At 49.9% G+C, this 26617-nt stretch overlaps 1 protein-coding gene across 1 annotated transcript in view; it reads left to right on the top strand.

Annotated features, from left to right (window-relative positions):
- The window catches only part of igf1ra (insulin-like growth factor 1a receptor), a 185485-nt gene that overhangs the window by 134649 nt on the left and 24219 nt on the right, over window positions 1–26617 (top strand). Inside the window, exons 3-12 of the mRNA XM_080216101.1 lie at window positions 1275–1578; window positions 8098–8240; window positions 9074–9218; window positions 12846–13060; window positions 14242–14368; window positions 15932–16170; window positions 16426–16593; window positions 17363–17570; window positions 24512–24789; window positions 25370–25512. Of these exons, the coding sequence (XP_080072227.1) occupies window positions 1275–1578; window positions 8098–8240; window positions 9074–9218; window positions 12846–13060; window positions 14242–14368; window positions 15932–16170; window positions 16426–16593; window positions 17363–17570; window positions 24512–24789; window positions 25370–25512 (1970 nt within the window). The remainder of the gene's footprint in view (window positions 1–1274; window positions 1579–8097; window positions 8241–9073; window positions 9219–12845; window positions 13061–14241; window positions 14369–15931; window positions 16171–16425; window positions 16594–17362; window positions 17571–24511; window positions 24790–25369; window positions 25513–26617) is intronic.

Below are 26617 nucleotides of genomic sequence, written 5' to 3'. Positions count from 1 at the left end.
GGTGACCAAATGCCCGGGCAGAGAAGTGGGTTCTTAAGTGGTTTTGAGGAGGAGAAGGAGGGAGGGAGAAAGGGGTGGAGAGGGTTCAGGAAGGGAATTCCGGAGATCGGGCCTCAGGCAAGTGAAGGCCTGGCTGCCAGGAATGATCCAGGATCGAGTGTGGCACAAGGGGATGGTGGTCATTGAGGTTAGCACTGCTGCCTCACAGCATCAGGGACCCGGGTTCAATTCCCGGCTTGGGTCACCGTGTGGAGTCTGCACATTCTCCCCACGTCTGCGTGTGTTTCTTCCAGGAGCTCTGGTTTCCTTCCGAAGATATGCAGGTTAAGCAGATTGGCCATGCTAAATTGGCCCTTAGTGTCCAAAGATGTACAGATTAGGTAGGTTAGTGGACTAAATACATGAGGTTATGGGGATAGGGCCTGGGTGAGATCCTTTGTCGGAGAGTGGGTGCCAACCAGATGGGCCAAATGGCCTCCTCCTGCACTGTAGGGATTCTATTCTATTCATTCATGTAGATGATTGCCACAGGACATGTCACAGTGAAGCTTTCACACGTACATTCCATGTGTTCTAATCTTGCTTTCGACATTTGATGAGAACTGTGCCGTTAGGAGGTTAGTCCCTGGAATGTGGACCTTGGTGGCAAGGCCAGGAATTGTTGCCCATCCCTCATTACCCCTAGGGAGGGTGGTGGTGAACCGCTGCAGTCCGTGTGGTGTAGGTACACCGGGGTGTGTGGGGTCCTTGATTATGCTGGCTGCTTTTCCGAGGCAGCGGGAAGTGTAGACAGAGGCAGCGGATGGGAGGCTGGTTTGCGTGATGGATTGGGCTACACTCATGACCTTTTGTAGTTCCTTGCGATCTTGGGCAGAACAGGAGCCCATACCAAGCTGTGATACAACCAGAAAGAATGCTTTCTATGGTGCGTCTGTAAAAGTTGGTGAGAGTCGTTACGGACATGCCAAATTTCCTTAGTGTGCTGAGAAAGTAGAGGCTTTCTTAAGGCCCTTGATTGTCCAATTAATGGCTACTTTTCTGAGGCAGCGGGAAGTCTAGATGGGGTCAGCGGATGGGAGGAGGCTATCAGACACGCTGAGATTTACCAACACTTTCTGCTTTTGACTATCTCCTTGTGTGAGATATCAGATTTTGTCTCCTGCTACTCCTGCGCTGTACTCCAGGATGTTAAAGAAGCCGTATAAATGCAGATTATTGTGCATGAGTGTAAAACATGATCTGATCTTTGTGTGTGTGTGTTTTGTGTTTTGCAGTGTGCCCGAAAGCTTGTGGGAAACGGGCCTGTAACGACAGGAATGAGTGCTGCCACGAGGAGTGTCTGGGTGGCTGCACTGCACTGAATAACAACAGGGCTTGCATGGCGTGTCAGAACTACTACCACGAGGGCCAGTGCCTACGCAGCTGCCCGCCGGGCACCTACAAGTATGGAGGCTGGCGATGCGTCACCAAGGAGTTCTGCTCAAACCCCACCGACAACAGCCCCAAGGAGTCCTTTGTGCTTCACCAGGGGGAGTGTGTTCTCGAATGTCCGGCTGGTTATATCCGCAATGGCAGCAGGTACGATACAACATGCAGTCTGATTTGATTTATTATTGTCGCATAAGACATAGGAGCTGAATTAGGCCACTCGGCCCATCGAGTCTGCTCCCCCATTCAGTCACAGCTGATAAGTTTCTCAACCCCATTCTCTTGTCGTTTCCCCATAACCCCTGTTTAATCAAGAACCGATCTATCTCCATTTCTCACCAGAATACAAAGATCGTCTCAGTTGACAGGCCATAAGACATAGGGGCAGAATTAGGCCACTCGGCCCATCGAGTCTGCTCCCCCATTCAATCATGGCTGACACTTTTCTCATCCCCATTCTCCTGCCTTTTCCCCATAACCCCTGACCCCCTTATTAACCAAGAACCTATCCATCTCTGTCTTAAACCCACTCAGTGACCCGGCCGCTTCTCCAGCAAAGAGTTCCACAGATTCCCCACTCTCTGGCTGAAGAAATTCCTCCTCATCTCTGTTTTAAAGGATCGTCCCTTTAGCCTGAGGTTGTGCCCTCTGGTTCTAGTTTTTCCTACTAGTGGAAACATCCTCTCCACATCCACTCTATCCGGGCCTCACAGCATCCTGTAAGTTTCAATAAGATCCCCCCTCGTCCTTCTAAACTCCAACAAGTACAGACCACAGTCCTCAACTGTGTATTGGGAAACAGTGAAAAGAATTGTTTTTGCATGCTATATAGATAAAAGTACACTGTTCATATGTACATAGGGGAGAAGGAAAGGAGAGAGTGCAGAATGTAGTGTTACAGTCATAGCTAGGGTGTAGAGAAAGATCAACTTAATGCGAGGTAGGTCCATTCAAAAGTCTGACAGCAGCAGGGAAGAAGCTGTTTTTGAGTCGGTCGGTACATGACCAAAGGAAGAAGGGGGTACGTGGGGTCCTTGATTATGCCGGCTGCTTTACCGAGGCAGCGGGAAGTGTAGACAGAGTCAGTGGGTGTCCAGCCAGTGACACCCATATCCCATATATGAATTTCTTAAAAAGATGAATATTGGCTTTGGGCACTGGGAGATATGTTATTCTGGAATTTTTATGTTTTACATCTGCCAAGTAGCAGCTGCCAACTTGGGTGAATGTATCGTTCGATACATGAGCACCTCTGACAGTGCGGCGCTCCCTCAGCGCTGACCCTCTGACAGTGCGGCGCTCCCTCAGCGCTGACCCTCTGACAGTGCGGCGCTCCCTCAGCGCTGACCCTCTGACAGTGCGGCGCTCCCTCAGCGCTGACCCTCTGACAGTGCGGCGCTCCCTCAGCGCTGACCCTCTGACAGTGCGGCGCTCCCTCAGCGCTGACCCTCTGACAGTGCGGCGCTCCCTCAGCGCTGACCCTCTGACAGTGCGGCGCTCCCTCAGCGCTGACCCTCTGACAGTGCGGCGCTCCCTCAGCGCTGACCCTCTGACAGTGCGGCGCTCCCTCAGCGCTGACCCTCTGACAGTGCGGCGCTCCCTCAGCGCTGACCCTCTGACAGTGCGGCGCTCCCTCAGCGCTGACCCTCTGACAGTGCGGCGCTCCCTCAGCGCTGACCCTCTGACAGTGCGGCGCTCCCTCAGCGCTGACCCTCTGACAGTGCGGCGCTCCCTCAGCGCTGACCCTCTGACAGTGCGGCGCTCCCTCAGCGCTGACCCTCTGACAGTGCGGCGCTCCCTCAGCGCTGACCCTCTGACAGTGCGGCGCTCCCTCGGCGCTGACCCTCTGACAGTGCGGCGCTCCCTCGGCGCTGACCCTCTGACAGTGCGGCGCTCCCTCGGCGCTGACCCTCTGACAGTGCGGCGCTCCCTCGGCGCTGACCCTCTGACAGTGCGGCGCTCCCTCGGCGCTGACCCTCTGACAGTGCGGCGCTCCCTCAGCTATGTGTCTCTCTCTCTCTGCAGCCGGGTTTGAGCCTGTGTGAGTAAGCAGTGGGTTGTTTCTGTGCCGAGTCTGGTTTGAATGGGGTCAGCACTCACTCTCAGGGTACCACCCACGTTCGCTGGTGCTAAGATTAACAGGGAGTAATCTTGCCTCTTTTATATTTATAAAGTATGAAAAATCTTTCTTGGTACAGATTTAGTGCAGGAGAAACGTCAGATGCTTCTTCATGTATGGGGGGGGGCTGAGGCGCGTCAAGGGAGAGAATAAAAATTATGACATCTGCTATAATTGCTGCATGATGTGGAGATGCTGGTGTTGGACTGGGGTAAACACAGTCAGAAGTCTCACAACGCCAGGTTAAAGTCCAAGTGGTTTATTTAGTAGTAAACGCCACTAGCTTTCGGAGGACGAAGGAGCAGCAAGTGGTCCGAAAGCTGGTGGCTTTTGCTACCAAATAAACCTGTTGGACTTTAACCTGGTATTGTGAGACTTATAACCGCTGCAGACAGAGCAACAGTTGGGTTTGGGATGTGTCCTGTCAGTAACACACGGAGAATGCATGATATTGGAAAGTGTCATAGCCCTGCTGCTTCAACTCAAAGCTGGGAGTTTGTTTTGAAATAAACCTCACAGCGCCAGGGATCTGGGTTCGATTCCTGGCTTGGGTCACTGTCTGTGTGGCATCTGCACGTTCTCCCCATGTCTGCGTGGGTATCCTCCCACAGTCCAAAGATGTACAGGTTAGGTGGATTGGCCATGCTAAATGATAAAATCATAAAATCCTTACAGTACAGGAGTCCACTCGGCCCGTTGAGTCTGTAACCCCCACAATCCCACCCAGGTCCTATCCCTGCAATCCTTATGCGTCCTGTTAATCCCCCCGACACTGCGGTCAATTTAGCACGGCCAATCCACCTAACCTGCACGGGTTTGGACTGTGGGGGGAAATCGGAGCGCCCAGTTACCCTTAGTGTTCCAAGATGTGCAGTTTAGGATTGGCCATACTAAATTGCCCCTTAGTGTCCCAGGATGTAGAGGTTAGAGAGGTAAATACGTAAAGTTATTGGGTGGGTGCAGACTCGATGGCCTCTTCTGCCGTTGTAGGGAATCTGTGAATACAAATAAAAATGAAACAGTTTTTTCAGATGTTTTTTCAAATCTCTCGCGCTCCAGCTGTTTCCTATCCTCCAGCTTTGTCGATTATTGGGGCATTTCTTTACCTGGGGCACCACTACACTGAGCCAGATTACATTCTCCTAGTGTTATTGGAGGGGGGCGGTTTGATGTCTGTAATTTGGGGATTGGAAAGTCCCTGCTTTTAATTCTCCGTGTGTCCTCGCAGGGAATCAAACCTGGAACCTTCCAGCATCATACCTGGAACCTGAGAACAGCGATAAAGTTTCTCCGGAACTGTTGCTGAGTCAGGGAGATGGAGGGCTGGGTGGCAGTCCGTCTCCCCCCCCCCCCCACACACACACACACACACACACACACACACCGGGGTGGAAACAAAGCGATGGCTATCGACCAATTCCCCAGCATCTCGGGCATGTGAAACCCTGCTGGCAAGTTTCCCATGGGAATCCACTCATGAGCTCACTCGGGCTAATCTCGGAACTGGAGTCTGTGACACCTCCACCAACACCTGATAACTCAGCGATTCACACTCCTCGAGAATAGCGCGGGAGGAAACCAGCTTAATGAGCTCCCAGTTCATGTCCACGATAACACTTCTGCAACTTTTAAAAAGAAATAATCTCCCGTTCTGGTGTGATGCTTGACCTGGAACAAGGAATCTCTCTCTGCTCTCATAGAAAGCAGAAGGAGGCCATTCGGCCCTTCCAGCCTGCTCCGCCATTCATTTTGATCATCAAATCCAATATCCTGATTTCCCCTCCTCCCCACCCCCCGCCCCCATATCCCTTGATCCCTTTAGCCCCAAGAGTGATATCTAATTTCTTCCTGAAATCAGACAACGTTTTGGCCTCAACTACTTTCTGTGGGAGTGAATTCCACACATTCACCACCCTCTGGGTGAAGAGATTTCACCTCACCTCAGTTCTAAAAGGCTTACCCCTTATCCTCAAACTATGGTCTATAGCACGGTGGCACAGTGGCTAGTACTGCTGCCTCACAGCACCAGGGACCTGGGTTCGATTCCCGGATTGGGTCACTGTCTGTGGAATCTGCACGTTCTCCCCGTGTCTGCATGGGTTTCCTCTGGATGCTCCGGCTTCCTCCCACAGTCGGAAAGACATGCAGTTTAGGATGCATTGGTCATGCTAAATTCTCCCTCAGTGTACCCGAACAGGCGCCAGAGTGTGGTGACTAGGGAATTTTCACAGTAACTTCGTTGCAGTGTTAATGTAAACCTATTTGGGACACTAATAAATAAACTTTAAACCGGCTGCTGCATTTTAGCTCTGACGGTTCAGTGTAATTGAAACAGTCTGAGCTATGGGAAGGTGTGCAGATTGTTCCAGAGGTACCTGCCTCCGTCTGGAGTAGGTAAAAGATTCAATTTTGTATTTGGCACAGTCAAGTTCCCAGCGCACCCCGGACATTCTTCCACTTTCTTCTGTTGGGAAAAAGGTACAAAAGTCTGAGGTCATGTACCAACTGACTGAAGAACAGCTTTTTCTCCTGCTACTTTCGAATGGACCTACCTCACATTAAGCTGATCTTTACCTACACTCTAGCTATGACTGTAACACTACATATTGCACTCTCTCCTTTCCTTCTCTCCTGCGTACTCTTTGAACAGTATGCTTTATCTGTATAGCGCGCAAGAAGCAATACTTTTCGCTGTATACTTATACATGTGTCAATAATAAATCAAATCTGTGTCTGGAACGTGCTGCCAGGGCTTGTGATGTAGGCAGATACGATAGGGGCATTTAAGGGGCTTTTAGGTAAGAACCATAGAACCTACAGTGCAGAAAGAGGCCCTTCGGCCCATTGAGGCTGCACTGAACACAATCCCACCCACACCCTACCCCCATACTCCTACATATTATACCCGCTAATCCCTCTAACCTACGCATCCCTGGACACTAAGGGGCAATTTCTTAGCATGGCCAGTCAACCTAACCCGCACATCTTTGGACTGTGGGAGGAAACCGGAGTACCTGGAGGAAACCCACGCAGACACGAGGAGAATGTGCAAACTCCACACAGACAGTGACCCGAGCTGGGAATCGAACCCAGGACCCTGGAGCTGTGAAGCAGCAGTGCTAACCACTGTGCTACCGTGCCGCCCTAAAGCACATGACTATGCAAGGAATAGCAGGATCTGGACCAAGGGTAGGCAGAAGGAATGAGTTTAATTTGGTGTCACAGCATCGTGGGCCGAAGGGCCTGTTCCTGTTCTATGTTCTATCTGAAACAGGTCCCCTCTACCCACTGGTACCTTCCACACAGGCTCTCATTAAATTGGAAGATTGTTGATTTCCTTCCATATCCGGTTGTACAGGGGTACAGTTGCAGCACCCTCCTCTTAGCTGGGTGACTGCAGCTTGATACCATCCAGGACAAAGCAGCCTGTTTCACTGGCACCCCCTCCCTATCTCACTCCCTCCATCACCGCCGCACAGTAGCAGCAGTGTGCGCCATCTACAAGATGCACTGCAGCAACTCACAGTGACTCCTACCAGCTAGAAGAGCAGGGTCAGCAGACACGTGGGAACACCACCGCCTGGAAGTTTTCCCTCCGAATCACTCGCGATCCTGACTTGAAAATATAGAATCAGAGAATAGAATTATAAAATTCCTGCATTGCAGAAAGAGGCCATTCTGCCCATCTGCATTGACAATAATCCCCTATCCCAGTAACTTCACACATTTACTCTGCTAATCCCCCGACATGAATGGGCAATTTAACATGGTCAATCCACCTAACCTGCAGATCTTGGGACACTAAGGGGTAATTTAGCACGTCCAGTCCACCTAACCCGCACATCTTGGGACACTAAGGGGTAATTTAGCATGGCCAAGCCACCTAACCTGCACATCTTTGGACTGTGGGAGGAAACCAGAGCATGTGGAGGAAACCCATGCAGGCACAGGGAGAACATGCAAACTCCACACAGACAGTGACCCAAGCTGGGAATCGAACCCGGGTCCCTGGTGCCGTGAGTCAGCAGTGCTAACCGCTGTGCCACCCAAGATATATCGGACGTTCCTTCACTGTCGCTGGGTCAAAATGCTGGAACGCTCTCCTTAACAGCGTCTACACTGTGTAGGATTGCAGTGGTTCAAGATGGCAGCTCACCCCCCACCACCTGTGACGTGAATGAACTTTCCTTCCCTTTCCCAACAGTGGAGCAGTAAGGGGGCCCGTGATTGTACTGGTGATTGTGGTCAATCTGACCAGCAAAGGCGAGTCAACCAGATGCCAAAAGCAATTACTAAACAACTGAGGTCAGGGTGTAGAATTGTAAACAGTGCGGGTATATCCCTGAAGCTATTTTCTGTCTTTGGGGGAATGGAGTTGAAGGGCTTGTCCCATTTTTGTCTCCAGTTGGAGTGTGCGTGGTGCTGTCACTCTGTAGGATTGGAAACTGGATATCCGGACTGTCGTCAAGGTGGGAATCTAATGCTGTTTTGCTGCCGTTACGCATTGTCTTTGGATAACCAGAAGTTGTTCCTCCCCCCTCTCCCCACAGCATGTACTGCACCCCCTGTGATGGTCCTTGCCCCAGTGTCTGCTCAGTGAAGACGAAGACTATCGATTCGGTCACCGCAGCCCAGAACCTGCAGGGATGCACGGTTATCGACGGAAACCTGATCATCACAATCCGCAGGGGGAGTGAGTACCTGATTCTGAAGCGTGATGTCTGATTGCCGGAGTGAATGTTTGTTGTTCTTCCAGCAAGCACCTTCCCTCCACTCCCATCCCCCTCCATCCTCCCCGCTACCCCCCTCCACCCTCGCCGCTACCCCCCCCCCCCATCTGCCCTCCCGTTCCCCCCTCCACCCTCGCCATCCTCCTCGCCCCTCCCGTTTCCCCTCCTCCGCCGTCGCCATGCCCCTCCGCCCTCCCGTCTCGCCATCCCCCTCCACCTTTCCCACCCCCCCTCCATCCTCGCCATCCCCTTCCGCCCTCCCGTTCCCCCCCCCCCACCCTCCCCCCCCCACCCTCGCCATCCTGTTTCCCCCCTCCCCGTTTCCCCGTTCGCTGCTGTCCTCTGATGCTCTGAACTGATTGAAGTTTTTTTTCCCTGGAGGGCTCAGTTTTTCTCTGGATGGAGACCACCTGTTATTGACCCATTCTTCAGTTGCTGCAGGTCACCACGTAGAGCCAATGTACTTGGCCATTCGTTTTTTTTTGAGATAGTCACAGAGATATTCAGCACGCAAACAGGCCCTTTGGCCCAACTCATCCATGCCGACCAGGTTTTCTAAACTAAGCTAGTCCCGTTTGCCTGTGTTTGGCCCATATCCCTCTAAACATTTCCCATCCATGTATCCGTCCAAATGTCTTTTCAGTGTTGTAATTGTATTCGCCTCTACCACCTCCTCTGGCGGCACGTTCCGCACACGCAGTGCCCTCCGAGTGGAAAAACTGCCCCTCAACTCCCTTTTAACTCTTTCCCCTCTCACTTTAAACCTTTTTCTCTCTCTGCTGCTTCTTTCATCCAGACAACATCGCGGCGGAGCTGGAGGCCAATCTCGGGCTGATAGAAACTATTTCAGGGTACGTGAAGATCCGCCATTCCTACGCCCTCGTCTCGCTCTCCTTCTTCAAGAGCCTCCGCTACATCAATGGGGAGGAGCAGCTGGAAGGGTAAGCACTGCATGAGGCCGAATGGCCTGCCCCCTAAGCGCTACAGGAGAGACATTACTGCTATAAGAGGGCCCATCAGAGTTGGCATGCCAACCATTCAGCACCCTTCGCACATAAATTGTTGAGATTGTCTGAAATTTGGCGTGTTTGTCCTGATGAGTACAAGCTGAAAAGCTTCAGCAGCATGTTCTAAATGGTGACCAGGTGTCATTTAGAAACAAGTTTATTGCCTGTGGATGCTTTGGGATGTTCGGGGATCATTATATGATCGCATTCGGTCACCTTATTACGGCACAGAGAACTGGTGCATCGCAAGGAACCAAAAACACCATGAGAGGATCCATCTCCAGTTACATTCCCTCAAGACCACCGTCCAAACCCGTGACCACTGACTATCTAGGAGGGCGAGGGCAGGAGATACCTGGGAATAACACCACCTGGAGGTTCCTCTCCAAGCCACTCACCCTCCAGATTTGGAAATGTATCGACCGTTCCTTCACTGTCGCTGGGTCAAAATGCTGGAACTCCCTCCCTAACAGCACTGTGGGTTATTCTCTGTGCAGGGTCTGCACATTCTCCCCGTGTCTGCATGGGTTTCCTCCCACAGTCCAAAAGACAAGCTGATTAGGGTGCATTGACTCAAACAGGTGCCAGACTGTGGCAACTAAGGGAATTTCACAGTAACTTCATTGCAGTGTTAATGTTAGCCTTGTGACATGAATAAATGAACTTTAAAATACTTTATTTTAAACCATTTTTTCAGGCAAGAAGGCAGTGGTATTGTCAGTCAAATAATAATCCACAGACCCAGTGCTCTGGGGGCCTGCGCTCGAATAGAATAGAATTGTAGAATCCCTACAGCGCAGAGGAGGCCATTCAGCCCATCGAGCCTGTACCGACAATAATCCCACTCAGGTCCTATTTCTGCACCCCCACACATTTACCCTGCTAATCCCCCTGACACTAATGAGCAATTTAGCAAGGCCAATCCACCTAACCTGCACAGCTTTGGGCTGTGGGGGGAAACCGGAGCACCCAGAGGAAACCCATGCAAACATGGGAAGAATGCGCAAACTCCACACAGATAGATGGAAGCAAATTACTGCAGATGCTGGAATCTGAAACCAAAGGAGAAAATGCTGGAAAATCTAAGCAAGTCTGGCAGCATTTGTAAGGAGAGAAAAGAGCTGACATTTGAAGTCCAGATGAGGAGCTGGATTCCTGGCTTGGGTCACTGTGCGGAGTCTGCACGTCCTCCCTGTGTCTGTGTGGGTTTCCTCTGGGTGCTCCGGTTTTCTCCCACAGTCCGAAAGACGTGCTGGTTAGGGTGCATTGACCGTGCTAAATTCTCCCTCAGTGTACCCGAACAGGCACCGGAGCGTGGCGACTGGGGGATTTTCACAATAACTTCATTGCAGTGGGGAGGCACTGACCTAGTGATTTTATCACTAGATGATTAACCCAGAAACTCCAGCTAATATCCTGGGGACCCGGGTTTGAGTCCCGCCACAGCCGATGGTGGAATTTGAATTCAATAAAAAATATCTGGAATTAAGAATCTACTGATGACCATGAAACCATTGTCGGAAAAACCCATCTGGTCTCCTTTAGGGAAGGATCTGGGATGCTTTTAGAAACACAAAAAGTAGCGAGTAAAAGGGGAGCTGCGTGTTAACAACAGCCAAAACAGAGATGGGGAGGAATTTCTCCAGCCAGAGAGTGGTGAATCTGTGGAACTCTTTGCCTCTGAAGGCTGTGGAAGGCAGGTCATTGAGTGTGTTTGAGGCAGAGATAGATAGGTTCCTGATTAATAAGGAGGTTGGGGTAATGAGGAGAAAGGCAGGAGAACGGGGATGAGAAAAATATCAGCCATGATTGAATGGCGGAGCAGACTCGATGGGCCGAGTGGCCTAATTCTGCTCCTCTGTCTTATGGTCCAAAACGAGGGAAAGATTAAACTTAAAATACAAATATTTCCACAACTCCATTAGGATGGCGCACCTGTACATTGCCCCGCACCCCCTCCTTTCCTCCCCAGTATTAATCTGGGACTAAAATAAACATACAGTCTCTACCTGGCGAAATGTCTAATTGCTGAAAGGCAAGTCTTTTATTCCCAGGAGACAGAGTAAACTTTGTACAGGGAGGCCTTTGACATCGAGCAGTGAGGGTCATGGGAAAGGTCGCCTCGGGAGTGACGAGCTAGCCACTTCTTTTTCATTCGATGTTTTGAGCGTCTCTCCGACACGGCTCAGTGGTCACGATAGCTGCACTGGCTCGGGGAGGGAGGCGGGCGAATCAGGGGTGGGGGGCGGGGGGAGGTGGAGTGGGGGACAGAACTTGCAGTGGGCGGTTGTTATTTGAGCAGACAGTGCAAGGCCGGAGTCCATTTCAGGGGTTCGGGCGCTCCAAGGATTTACACAGCCACCTGCACCCTGGAGGTCGCACCCCACTCCTGTCCGTCTCCGTGAAACATAGAACAGTACAGTACAGGCCCTTCGGCCCTCGGCTGAGCTATGTCCGAACCCAAGATCAAGCTATCCCCTCCCTATCATTCCGGTGTGCACCATGTGCCTATCCAATAACCGCTTGGAAGTTCCTAAAGTGTCCGACCCCACTATCACAGCAGGCTGTGCATTCCATGCTCTGAGTAAAGGTTTTTTTTTTATTGTTGTCCTCATGGTGGTGGGGATCCTCTCGGGTACACTTTCTAATCAGCTTCCAGTTGTGAATTATGATCTAGGCCTCCTAAGTCCTATCACCTTCCCTCTCCTCCTCCTCCTCTCCCCGGTTCGCACCAGGGCTGCAGTCCATAGAATTCCTACAGTCCAGAAGGAGGACGTATGGCCCTTCACTAAGGGGCGATTTAGCACAGCCGATCCACCTAACCTCCGCACAGCACGATGGCACAGTGATTAGCACTGCTGCCTCAAAGCGCCAGTGAACCAAGTTTGATTCCCAGCTTGGGTCACTGTCTGTGCGGAGTCTGCACTTTCTCCCCCGTGTCTGCGTGGGTTTCCTCCGGGTGCTCCGGTTTCCTACCACAGTCCAAAGATGTGTGGGTTAGATTGGTTGGCCATGTTGAATTGCCCCACGTGTCAGGGGGACGTGTTAAATCTGAGGGTTTACTGGAGTAGGGTCTGGGTGGGATTGTGGTTGGTGCAGGCTCAGTGGGCTGAATGCCCTCCTTCTGCACTGTAGGGATTCTGTGATTCGATGAATGCTCAGTGGGGACCTGGGTTCGAATCCCACCATGGCAAATGGTGAAATTTGAATCCAGTAAAAATCTTGAATCAGCAGGCTAACTATCATCGATTGTTGTAAAAACCCATCTGGTTCACTCATCCCCCTTTAGGGAAGGAAATCTGCCGTCCTTACCTGGTCTGGCCTACATGTGACTCCAGAGTCACAGCAATGTGATTGTCTCTCAGCTGCCCTCTGAAATGGCCAAGCGAGGCACTCAGTTTAAGGAGTGAGGGGCAGCAAATGCTGGCCCAGATGGTATAACTTCACTCCGTATGTATTAACACAACTGCAGGTGCCAGTGGTGGAATGTATCTCATCAATCCAGCTGCCTCTCCGAATGAGTTGTGCCTTTGTGACGGGCTTGTCTTGCTTTTTGAACAGGAACTATTCCTTCTACGTGCTGGATAACCAGAACTTGCAGCAGCTGTGGGATTGGAGCCGTCACAACCTCACCATTAGACAGGGGAAAACCTACTTTGCTTTTAACCCCAAGCTTTGCGTGGCTGAGATCGCCCGCATGGTGGAGGTAGCCGGTGTGAAGGAGAGGCAGGGCCCTGCTGACATGGAGCGGCGGACTAACGGTGACCGAGCTTCCTGTGAGTAAACTGAGACGCCACCGGTTATTTGATTTGATTTTATTATTGTCACTGGGTTACAGTGACAGGTATTGTTTCTTGCGCACCGTACAAAGCATACCGTTCATAGAGAATTAAAGAAGAGAGTGCAGAATGTAGTGTTACAGTCATAGCTAGGGTGTAGAGAAAGATCAACTTAATGGGAGGCAAGTCCATTCAAAAGTCTGACAGCAGCAGGGGAGAAGCTGTTCTTGAGTCGGTTGGTACGTGACCTCAGACTTTTGTACCTTTTTCCTGAAGGAAGAAGGTGGAAGAGAGAATGCCCGGGGTGTGTGGGGTCCTTAATTATACTGGCTGCTTTCCTGAGGCAGTGGGAAGTGTAGACACAGTCAGTGGATGGGAGGCTGGTTTGTGTGATGGATTGGGCTACATTCATGACCCTTTGTAGTTCCTTGCGGTCTTGGGCAGAGCAGGAGCCCATACCAAGCTGTGATACAACCAGGAAGAATGCTTTCTATGGGGCATCTGTAAAAGTTGATGTGAGTCGCAGCAGACCCAAATTTCCACATTCAGCAGCCCTGCCTTAGAAAGTTGTTAGTTCAGTCATTCCCATCCTTTCACATTCTCCCCGTGTCTGCGTGGGTTTCCTCCGGGTGCCCCGGTTTAGTCCCACAGCCCAAAAGACGTGCTGGTTAAGGTGCATTGGCCGTGCTAAATTCTCCCTCAGTGTACCCGAGCAGTCGCCGAAGTATGGCAACTAGGAGGATTTTCACAGTAACTTCATTGCAGTGTTAATGTAAGCCTTACTTGTGACTAATAAATAAGCTTTAACACTTTTAGCACTGCTGCCTCGCAGCGCCAGTGACCCGGGTTCGATTCCCAGCTTGAGTGTGGGGTTTGCACGTTCTCCTCGTGTCTGCATGGGTTTCCTCCGGGTGCTCCGATTTCCCCCCACAGCCCAAAGAGTAGGAGGATTGGCCATGCTAAATTGCCCCTAAGTGTCAGGGGGATTGGCGGGGTAAATGCATGGGGTTATGGGGATAGGGTCTGGGTGGGATGGTTGTCGGTGTGGGCCGAATGGCCTCCTTCTGCACTGTCGTATTCTGTGATGTACTTTGCCTCTCGGACAGCGATACGAGCCCCAGCCAGTCCCTGCATGTTGTCAGTGGTGAAATGATTTTTGTCGCTTCTTTTGTTATCAGGTGAGAGTCACATCTTGAAGTTCACAGCCAATTCCACAGCCAAGAACAGGATACTGCTGAAATGGGAACGATATCGCCCTCCAGATTACAGAGACCTCATCAGTTTCATTGTCTATTACAAGGAAGCGTGAGTGTTGATAGTCATGGACACACACTATCACTCTCTCTCACACACACACACACACACACACACACACACACACACACACACACACACACACACACAGTGCCTGAAGCTGGCCTAGGCAGTTACTGTAGTGTTCCTGGTTCGGGGCTTAGTCACTGGGGAACACAGTGAGATTAAATTCAAACTATAAAATTGATAGATCTGGTTATATAGAATCCATGATGTGGAGATGCCGGTGTTGGACTGGGGTGGGCACAATAAGAAGTCCCACAACAGAGAGTGGGAGAGATACAAAAGTGCCCAGAGGGGCATTTCTTCCACACAGAGGGTGGTGAGTGTCTGGAACGAGCTGCCAGAGGTAGTGGTAGAGGCGGGTACAATTTTATCTTTTTAAAGGCATTTAGATGGGTACAACGAGTATAAAGGGATATGGGCCAAATGCGGGCAATTGGGATTAGCTTAAGGGTTTAAAAAAAGGACAGCATGGACAAGTTGGGCCAAAGGGCCTGTTTCCATGCTGTAAACCTCTATGACCAGGTTAAAATCCAAAAGGTTTATTTGGTAGCATTTGGCTTGTGCTACCAAATAAACCTGTTGGACTTTAACCTGGTGTTGTAAGACTTCTTACTGTAATACAGAATCCCTGCTGTGCAGAAGGAGGCCATTTGGCCCATTGAGTCTGCACTGACCACAATCCCACTCAGGCTCTATCCCCTAACCCCATGCATTTACCCTAGCTAGTCCCCCTGACACTAAAGGAGAATTTAGCAAGGCCGATCCACCTAACTTGTACATCTTTTAGAGTGAGGGAGAAACCCACACAGATACAGGGAGAATTTGCAAACTCCACGCAGACAGTGACCCAAGCCAGGAATCGAACCCGGGTCCCTGGCGTGGTGAGGCAGCACTACTACTGTGCCATCATGCTGCCCTGTGGGTATATGGCTGAGGGGGCAGGGTACAAAGGAGGTGGTGGAAGCAGCATTATCTAATTGCTTAGAGTCATAGAATCACTATGATGGTAGGAGGAGGCCATTCAGCCCATCGAGTCACAGTTGCCTCTCTGAAAGAACATCCCACCCTTGCCTTCCCTTTCACCCTATCCTCGTAACCCTGCACATTTAGCATGGCCAGTCCATCTAACCTGCATATTTTGGCACACTAAGGGGCAATTTAGCATGGTCAATCCAGCTAATATTCACAGTACTTGTGCACGGTTTTCATGCACACATACTTTCCAGTCTAAAGTTGAAGGAATGTGATCAGGAGCAAGAAACAGATTTCTCTTTCCTCTCTCATTCTCGAATGCCAGGGACACCTGAACCTAATTGTAGCAGTTGCAGTCAATAGCAGATCATAACGGGGGCCAGTTAAATGTAGAAGAATGTCACAGTGAAGATTAACACAGCACGCAATGGATCTTCCAGCTTGCATGTGTGGAATCTGGGAAGCGATGGGGGGATCAGGCATATGGGTGGGATCTGGACTGTGTTTCTCTCTCTAAAGCACATTCTCCCGCTGGCATTGTCGTAATGCTGTTTGTGCGTTCTTTTACCCCTCAAGGCCCTTTCAAAACCTGACCGAGTACGATGGTCAGGATGCATGTGGCTCCAATAGCTGGAGCATGGTAGATGTGGACCTTCCCCAGAGCAAGACCCAGGAACCGGGGGTGTACCTGAACAACCTGAAGCCCTGGACCCAGTACGCCATTTTTGTCAAGGCCATTACTCTGGCCACCTCGGAAGATGGCCGTAACCACGGGGCAAAGAGTGGGATCATCTACATGAAGACAAACGCCTCAGGTAACTTCCGGCTCTGTTACCCTAACTCCACCCAGGGAGTTTACACTGTTTTATTTATTTATTCGGCAGTGTCAGGGACACGTCTGTAGGCAGGCTGCTGGCACCCCAGTGTTTTTGCTGGGTTAATAACACCCACGCCCAGGCTGTGCCGGGATAGGCGTGTGGGAACTGGGACACCTTCAGTAGAACCGCCACTCTCACTTATCTCTGGAACTAATCAGTATTTTGATGGTGTTTTGTTTCCTCCCCCTGCAGTGCCTTCCGTTCCCCTCGACGTTCTCTCCATGTCCAACTCCTCATCTCAGCTGGTGGTGAGGTGGAAGGCCCCCGCCTTCTCCAACGGCAACATCACCTATTACCTGGTGCGGTGGCAGCAGCAGCCAGAGGACGTTGAGCTTTATAAACATGACTACTGCCACAAAGGTAAAGGGGACTGTGTGGATTGGCGCGTTGTACCCGTGCAGCGAGGATGCCAGCTGAACTATAAAAATGTTAGAAGTGAGGGAGAAAACCCAGAGGTTTTACAGCAATACAGAAGGCCATTCGATCCATCATATCTGTACTGGCAGGAGGCCATTCAGTCCATCATGTCACAGAGGTTTACAGCATGGAAACTGGCCCTTCGGCCCAACTTGTCCATGCTACTCCTTTTTTTTAAAATTCCTAAACTGGTCCCAGTTGCCCACATTTGGTCCATATCCCTCTGTACCCATTGTACCCATGTAACTGTCTAAACACTTCTTAAAAGACAAAATTGTACCTGCCTCTACTACTACTCCTGGCAGCTCATTTCAGACACTCACCACCCTCTGTATGTGAAAAAATTGCCCCTCTGTGTCTGTGCTGGCAGGAGGCCATTTGATCCATCCTGGCTCTGCTGGCTCTCTGACAGAGCTCCAGAATTCCTTCCCAAGTCCTTTCCCTTTCCAACTATTTCCCCGTTTTCCCTTTTTTTAAAAAAATATGTATATCGGATCTGCTTCTTTGATAGAATATTCCACATTCCAACCAGAATACACAGTGCTTCTCCTGCCTTGCATTCTTTTGACACCGATCTTGGATTGTTTGTTTGTTCAGCGTATCTTCACACCGATACGGAGCGGGGGGGGGGGGCTATTCTCTATGTCAAGTGTCTGATGTGTGTCCGAACCCACGTGAACAGCCCCATTCTCAGTCTGCAGTTTTCCTCCAGGTATGAAGCTACCCACCAGGATCTCAGCGACGGGAGCGATTGACTTGGAGGGTGACGGTGATGCTGATTCCAAGAAGTCCGAGAAGACGGAGGATGGACAGTGCTGCACCTGCCCAAAGTCCCCGGACGAGCTCAAGGCAGAAGCTGAGGAGGTGATGTTCCAGAAATCCTTCGAGAACTTCCTGCACAACTCCATCTTTATGCCCAGGTAATTCGGACATCCTGCATGACTAGCCCTTTGTGTCGTGACCCTGGGGACTACTATCCCAGGTAACGTAAGGTGGCAATCCTGGTCCCAATGCCAGATCTGGGGAATTCAATCCTGAAATTTCAGCCAACAGATTGGGAGAATATCCCGGTATGTCAGCCCAGGTTTTGGTTGGGCAGTGTTAGTGGTACTGATGTAAAGTTAGTGTCAGTGGGAGGAGTTTTTCCATATCCAGGCTGTGTATATCTGCCAGGGTGTAGCTTGGCACAGTAGCTGTGGAGGAATTGTCCTTCATTCCTCATCAACAGGTGTGTGACTGGCACAAATTTATTTCAGATTAATTTTGAATGAAATGTTGGTGTGAATTTTGAAGGAGAAATGCATTTGTTTAGAGAGGCTGGCCGAGGGCAGTGGGTAGGATCGGTCTTTAAGGCAATTCTTGGTTGTTCCTTACCCTCTCCAAGGGTTTGGCAGGCAAGTGGGGCTGGTTCTCACCTGGCACTATGAGATGCCAGCTGATGTCAACCTTCTGAAGGTCAGAACCTCGGGAGACACCGGAAATGCAGACTTGTAAGTTAACGTTTTTGTCTTTTTATTCCGCAGGTGGAGGTCCACCTCGTTGTCAAACGAGGGGCATGCACACGGTGGGTCGTGCGTGGGCTGCTCTTGGAGGTTCCGGGAGTGGCCTAGTACTTCGTGTCGGTGTGTGTGCTTGATCGTGGACCGGTAGACGGGCGCCGCAACAGCTCGGTGACTAGCACTGCTGGCTGTGCAGATACATGAATTTGGGCCTGTGTCTGTGGGAGTTTGTGCATTCTCCCTGTGGTTGCATGGGTTTCCTCCGGGCGCTCCGGTTTCCTCCCACACCCCAAAGATGTGCTCTTAGGCTGATTGGTTTACCAAATTGACACTATTCTCCCCTGAATCTGGCTAAGTTAGGGGTTCCATTCGTAGACACACAGGGTAGAATAGGTGTAGGGTGATGCGGCGGCACGGGCTCGTTGGACCGAAGGGCCTGTTTCCCGTGCTGGGTTGTTCTTTGTTCTTTGTTCTCTCTGCTTCCCGACCCACTTCACTCAAACAGCTGACTGAATAACCAGTCGGGCAGCACCAAAGAAGAAAACGCTGGAAAATCTCAGCAGGTCTGGTAGCATCAAGGTGACCTTCCTATACCTTTTAGCTTTGTCAAAGGGTCATCTGGGCTCGAAACGTCAGCTCTTCTCCCTCTCCTTTCAGATGCTGCCAGATCTGCTGAGATTTTCCAGCGTTTTCTCTTTTGGTTTCAGATTCCAGCACCCTCAGTCATTTGTTTTTGGTTGGGTGGCATGGTGGTACAGTGGTTGGTACTGCTGCCTCCCGGCACCAGGGATAGACGCTGGGAGGATGTACCTGATGGTGTGGGAGTCCAGAACGAGGGGGTCACAGTCTGAGAATTCAGGGTAGACCATTTAGAACGGAGATGAGGAGACATTTCTTCACCCAAAGAGCGGTGAGCCTGTGGAATTCATTACCACAGGAAGTAGTTGATGCCAGAACATTGAATGTATTCAAGAGGCAGCTGGATACAGCACTTGAGGCGAATGGGATCAAAGGTTATGGGGAGAAAGCAGGATTAGGCTATTGAGTTGGACGATCATCCATGATCGTGATGAGTAGCAGAGCAGGCTCGAAGGACTGAGTAGCCTCCTGCTGCTCCTGTCTTATCTGTCTATATTTCTGTGAGCTGATATTGAAGGTGCTGTTCTATCCCCAACCGGTAACTTGTCCCAGTTGGTGTTTGGGGAGAAGGGTGAGTTTTTCATTGATTTAATGTTGACTCGTTCTGGAGTTTGAACCCTGCTTCACATGCCTGATGTATCATTTTGAAGATGCATGATGAGTAGCTCTTGATCAGAAAGAGCTTGTTCCGGAGGTCTGACTCCGAACCTCTCTCACACACACACAGCAAGACAGCTGTGGCTTCCATCACAGTCTTTACAGAGTCCGCTGATCCTGGTTGCTGGACACAGCAACTCTCCACAGGGCTTCCTTAAGCACGGCTGGTATTGGGAGATCCACCAGAATTCCCAATCCCCATCCATAGCCGGTGGTCCTTCCGAGAGTGATAAGTTTTGGGTCAGGATGGGATTGGGCCCCACTGGTGATGTCTCCTTCTATCAGCTAGTCTCCCCGCATCCGTGATCTCCAAGTTGTCGCTTCGGCCTGAGTGAGTGCCGAGGTTAATCAGTCACATTGCTTTGGCATCTCTTAACCCAACACAACACAGGCAGTGAAGATATAACTGACCCAATTAGAGGGCACAGAGTGGCAGATAGTTTTTAATTAGGAGATTGAAAACTAAATTTTCCTCGTCTCAGACCAGCTTATATCCCTGAACAATTCTGGTCAGCCACTAAATTTAGCCTCTCATGGGATAGCGCAGCGGTTAGCACTGCTGCCTCACAGTGCCAGGGATCTGGGTTCAATTCTCCCCTCGGGTCCCTATCTTTGCAGAGTTTGCACCTCCAGGTGCTCCAGTTTCCTCCAAAGATGTGCAGGTTAGGTGGATTGACCATGTTAAATTGGCCCTTAGCGTCCCAAGATGTGCAGGTTAGGGATTAGTCATGGTAAGTGTGCAGGGTCACAGGGATAGGGCCTGGGTAAGATTTTCCTGTCAGAGAGATGCCGAATCGATGGGCCTCCTCCAATATTATAGGGATTCTTTGATTCTATATCTCTAGCCCAGTGAGTCTAAAACTATCTCAAGCTGACCAAGAGTCTTTGGTTCATTTGATCTGGGATCTCCAGAGCTTGAATTATCCATCTGTTGGATGTGCACGCTCCGCGGACCTTAGATATGGCACAAAACCCGCTTCCAGCTTTGGGTCTCCCCATGACTACGTGGGTTTCCTCCCATGCTCCAAAGATGTGCGGGTTAGGTGGATTGGCGGTGCTAAATTGCCCCTTAGTATCGGGGGACCAACAGGGTAGATACGTGGGGTTACGGGGTAGGGCGTGGGTTGTCTGTTGTCTGTGCTGGCCTTCTGCACTGTAGGGGACTCTATGATCACCCTTCCCTCTTGGCCTGTGCCCTCTTGTGCAGGGCGCTTTGTATCTGTTTATATCCGTGTTCCAACATATTGTGAATGCTTGATTCACAGTAATGGGTGGTATTGTTGTAGAGATGACCACGACTGAGGGGAATTCTATCATTTAAAGCGAGCACTGCCTGCTATACTGGTGTTAATTCCATTTCCAGGCTCCAAGTTGGATAGTCCAACGTCAAATCTAACTCACGGTCATCCAAAAAAGTTTGGTGTAGTTTGATGAAAAGCGTTGTTTCTTCAGGAGGGGGGTGATGGTACTGACCCAACTGAATGCAAATCCAATTTCTTCCAGCAAATAACATAGAAAGATGGGAGCAGAAGGAGGCCATTCGGCCCTTCCAGCCTTTTCCCACCATTTATCATGAACGTCTAACTCAGTAGCCTAATCCTACTTTCTCCCCATAACCTTCGATCCCATTCGCCCCCAAGTGCTATATCCAGCCGCTTCTTGAATACATCCAATGTTTTAATGTTGGGATTTTGGGATATTTGAGTGTGTTTGAGAGGTGTTTGGGGAGTGTGTTGTGAGGAAGGTTGGATCTACGGTTCCCAGATCTCTCCTGCACTGGAATTTTCTTGCACTCTGGGTCTGCTTCTGCTGTAGACGCATTGACGGCTGCAATTAATCAATCGCTATCGTAATCGTTTCATTTTCTGCAGACCCGCGCGGCATGAGAAGAACTTGGGACCGAATTATTTCCCAGCGCAGAAGAGCCTTTTCCTGCACTGTCATCACTATTTCGCTAAGCTGCTGCGTTCATAAGAATCTTCTTTAGCTGATATTAAGGCAGTAAAATGTTCCCGGGAGCCCCGCGTTCCCGAGATTAACAAGAACTTGTCTAAATTGATAATTTTCTCAATATGACATTGTTAACTTTTATCTGCATTGAACCCAGACTGAGAGGCTGTGCATCAGTAAATTGCTCATTTTAATCAGCATAAAATTAAATGTTCAACTAATCAGTTTGACAGGCTGGTCCGCGTGGGTACAGTGTAGTTCCTATTATTTAATTGGCTATTTTAAGGTTGCTTATTTAATAAAATGGGAGTAATGCATTGCCTCAGCAAGCTGACTCTTGGCAATCAAATCTATCCACTGGCCTCAGCGTCTCCAATGTCTCTGCACCGGAATTTTGCACTGTCAGTTCGTTCCTTGAAGCTGCTGACTGACTCCTTCAGTGTGCCATCCAAGAACTCCCCTCCCCCCCCAACTCAAAAACCCTCAGCGGACTCCAAAATCCTCAAATAAATCCCCCCTTTCCGATAGCCACATATGTGATGTGGAGATTCTGGCATTGGACTGGGGTGGGCGCAGTAAGAAGTCTATCAACACCAGGTTAAAGTCCAATGGGTTTGTTTGGAATCACGAGCTTTCAGAGCGCTGCTCCTTCATCAGGCGAGTGGAGGTTAGTTGACAAACAGGTTGTGTATAGACAGAGACGCAATTGCAAGATAATGGTTGGAATGCTAGTCTTCCATTATCTTGTATATGCTGTGTTTGTGAACCCAACTCTCCACTCACCTGATGAAGGAGCAGTGCTCTGAAAGCTCGTGATTCCAAATAAACCTGCTGGACTTTAACCTGGTGTTGTGAGACTTCTTACTGCACGTACATGAAACAGCAACAAGGGAAATGATGGCCTAGAGGTGTTATTACTAGGCTATTAATCCAGAAACTCAGCTAATGTTCTGGGGACCTGAGTTCAATTCCGCCACGGCAGATGGTGGAATTTGAATTCACAAAAAAAATCTGGAATTAAGAATCTACTCATGACCATGAAACCATTGTCGGAAAAACCCATCTGGTTCACTAATGTCCTTTAGGGAAGGAAATCTGCCGTCCTTACCCGGTCTGGCCTACATGTGACTCCAGAGCCACAGCGATGTGGTTGACTCTCAACTGCCCTCCTAGGGCAGCTAGGGATGGCTAATAAATGCTGGCCAGCCTGTGACACCCGTGTCCCACGAATGAATAAAAGAAAACATTGAGGGTTTCCAGTTTCCATTACCTTCTGAGTCAAGAGGCGCTTCCTGAGGTCACCCCTCGGTCGAGTTGGAACGCTAACGTTCCGTTGTGGACTTTTTTTTCTCTCTCTCCCCATGTCTGCGTGGGTTTCCTCTGGGTGCTCTGGTTTCCTGTCACACTCCAAACGTATGTGGGTTCGGTTGATTGGCCATGCTAAATTAACCCTACTGTCAGGAGGATTAACAGAGTAAATATGTGGGGTTACAAGGATATGGGGTGGGATTGCTGTCAGTGCAGGTTTGATAGGCTGAATGGCCTTCCCTTGTACTGTAGGGATTCTATGGTTCACAATGCTGTAAGGGAGGGAGTTCCAAGAATTTGACAGTGAAGGATGAAACATTTCCAAATCAGGATGGTGAGTGACTTGGAGAGGAATTTGTATATGGTGTGTTCCCATGTATGTGCTGCCCTTGTGCTTCTAGATGGTAAAAAAGACCGGGTTTGTAAGGGCGAGGGAGCTTTGATGAGTTTCTGCAGTGTAGATAGTATACACGAACAGCTGTTACTAGGCATTGGTGGTAGAGGGAGTGAATGTTTGTGGATGTGGTGTCAATCCAGTGAGCTGCTTTGTCCTGGATGGTGTTGAGCTTCGAGTGTTAGTTGAAGCTGCACCCATCCAGGCAAGTGGAGAGTATCCCATCGCACTCCTGACTCAATGGACTGGCTTTGGGGAGTCAATAGGCTCCCTGAGCCCAGGGCAAGAGAACAGCGCTGAGCACCACCAGGCGTGGACTGAATGAGATCTCAGTCATCAAGGAATGGTGATATATTTCCAAGTCAGGATGGTTTGGAGGGGAACTTTTGCAGGTGGGAGTGTCCCCATGTATCTGCTGCCCTTGTCATTCTAGATGGAAATGGTTGTGGGTTTGGAAGGTGCTGTTGAAGGTTGGTTGCTGGGTTTGACTCGTGCTGCCTTCTTGGCTTATTAGTCACTGAGGGTCCAATGTTTTGCCTCTCACCTTGCCCCGTGATGATCTTGTATGTCTTGTTTCTTCAGAAAGAACTCTTCAAAATGCAGGCAATAAAAATATAAGAAAACTTACTCCAACTTGTAAATGAAAGAAAGGGTTTAATAAAGAAACTTCATTGCTCCAAACTTGGGGCCTCGCCCTGGGTCATTTCCAAGGTCAACTCAATTCCAAACAGGTTCTTATTTATAATGTGTCAGCTGACAATTACATCATTCTGTAATTAGTATCATGGTTTACTGGGTCAGCTGACCTTTACTTGAGAAAGGATATACTGGCACTGGAGGGGGTGCAGAGGAGATTCACTAGGTTGATTCAGGAGTTGAGGGGGTTGGCTTATGAGGTGAGACTGAGTAGACTGGGGCTATACTCATTGGGATTGAGAAGAATGGGGGGAGATCTTATAGAAATATATAAGATTATGAAGGGAAATAGATAAGATAGAAGCAGGGAGGTTGTTTTTTCTGGTGGGTGAAACTAGAACTGGGGGGCATGGCCCCAAAATAGGGGGAGCAGATTTAGGACTGAGTGGAGGAGAAACTTCTTCACACAAAGGGTTGTGAATCTGTGGAATTCCCTGCCCAGTGAAGCAGTTGAGGCTACCTCACTGAATATTTTTAAGGCAAAGATAGATTGAACAGTAAAGGAATTAAGGGTTATGGTGAGCGGGCGGGTAAGTGGAGCTGAGTCCATAAAAAGATCAGCCGTGATTTTATAGAATGGCGGGGCAGGCTCGAGGGGCTGAATGGCCGACTCCTGCTCCTGGTTCTTATGTACAGTTTGTTACCGTTGGTCACATTATATCCAATACAAAGTAGTCACCGGTTACATTCTAACATGGCTGCATGGTTGTTCCTCCAGGCCATCTCGTAAGCGGAGAGACACGTTCGGGATCGCGAACTCCACTCTCCCGGCGAACAACACAGCCGCACCGGACCAGCACAGGAATAATTCAAATCCGGAGAGGAAGCAGGACTACACCTTCTTCGAGAGCAAAGTGTGGTACAAGGACAGGACGGTCATCTCCAACCTCCGGCACTTCACTACGTACCGCGTGGACATTCACGCCTGTAACCACGAAGCCCTTAAGCTCGGCTGCAGTGTTTCCGCCTTCGTCTTTGCCAGAACCATGCCAGCAGGTGAGCGTGGGCAGGTTCTCATTCAGTTTGGTTTGGCCAAGGGTGGCAGAGTCGGTGGGGGAGATGTTTCACTGAGCTGGGGCTGGGTGAGGATCGAGCGAGGTGCGGGATTTCCGCAGTTCCCAGTCTCAGAGGCTTTGAAAAGGGGAATTGGGAGTGAAAGAACAAAGGATCTGGATTCAGGGTGATGTGGGAGCTGCCGATCTAATTGGGAGAGGACTGGCATGCCCCGTGTCTCTGTGGGTTTCCTCCAGGTTCTCCGGTTTCCTCCCACACTCCAAAGATGTGCTGGTTAGATGGATTGGCTCTGTTAAATTGCAGGGAATTAGCAGGGTAAATGCATGGAGTTATGGGGATAGGGCCTGGGTGGGATTGTGGTAGGGTGCAGACTTGATGGGCCGAATGGCCTCCTGCACTGTTGGGCTTTTTAAGAGTTTAAGGTTTAAAATTTCCAGTGTGGAGCTCTGTAATAGGCTTACTATATCAAAAACAGGATAAAATTAAATTATTTCTCTCTCCTCCGCCCCCCTCCCTCTCTGTTTTCCTTCCCTTCCTCTATTCCCCCTTCTCTCGCTCACAGAGAAAGCTGACAATATACCTGGCCTTGTCATGTGGGAACCCGGCGATGATGATAACAGCATTTACCTCAGGTGGCCGGAGCCCCCCAGTCCAAATGGCCTGATCCTGATGTACGAAGTGAAGTACAGCCGAGGGGACAGTGAGGTAAGCGGGTGGGTCGGAGAACAGGACCGGTGTCGGAGCGAGCGTGCACGCACGCACAGGGTTTAGCTCAAAAACAGGACCAGTGTCGGAGCGAGCGCGTACACGCACACAGGGTCTAGCTCAAAAACAGAACCAGTGTCGGAGCGAGCGCGTACACACACACAGGGTCTAGCTCAAAAACAGGACCAGTGTCGGAGCGAGCACGCACACACAGGGTCTAGCTCAAAAACCAAACTGGCTCGGACAAAATGAACCAAAAGACCCGTGTCCACAAAGGGCTGAAATAAAATTCCTTGGTCCGCTCCCAGGAACGAACATAAACACAGGAGCAGAATTCCCTCTGCCATTCAGGAAGACCATTTTATGATTTGATTTAGTTTATTATTGTCACATGTATTAACATACAGTGAAAAGTATTGTTTCTTGCGTGCTATACAGACAAAGCACACCATTCGTAGAGAAGGAAAGGAGAGAGTGCAGAACGTAGTGTTAACACTCATTGCTAGGGTGTAGAGAAAGATCAATTTAATGCGAGGTAGGTCCAGTCAAAAGTCTGACAGCAGCAGGGAAGAAGCTGTTCTTGAGTCGGTCGGTACGTGACCTCAGACTTTTGTATCTTTTTCCCGAAGGAAGAAGGTGGGAGAGAGAATATCCAGGGTGCGTGGAGTCCTTGATTATGCTGGCTGCTTTTCTGAGGCAGTGGGAAGTGTAGACATAGCTGATAGAGTCAGTGAGTTTTACAGCAAGGAAAGGGGTCCTTCAGCCCATCGTATCTGTGCAATCAAGGACCTGTCTATTCCAAACCTATCTCTTATCATAATCCCACTTTCCAGCGCTTGGCTCGGAACCTTGTGTGCTACGGCGTTTCAAATGCTCATCTAAATACTTGGTAAATGTTGTGAGAGTTACCACCTCTCTGTGATTGCAACCCTTATAACCCCTCGACAGTCAAATATCTGTCTAACCCGGCTGTGAATATATTCAACAATCCGGCCTCCACTGCTCGGGGTTGAGAATTCCAAGTTCCAGGCAAGAATCTGGAGGCCAAAGGTGTCAATGTATTTTATTACTAATCACAGTTTATCTACCTTGTTAAGGGAATTCA

This window comes from Carcharhinus amblyrhynchos, chromosome 32 (assembly GCF_965287045.1).
Source record: "Carcharhinus amblyrhynchos chromosome 32, sCarAmb.v2.hapA, whole genome shotgun sequence".
In the NCBI taxonomy this organism is placed as follows: domain Eukaryota; kingdom Metazoa; phylum Chordata; class Chondrichthyes; order Carcharhiniformes; family Carcharhinidae; genus Carcharhinus; species Carcharhinus amblyrhynchos.
Note: the sequence above shows the minus strand (reverse complement) of the source record. Positions and strands in the feature narration are given on the sequence as shown.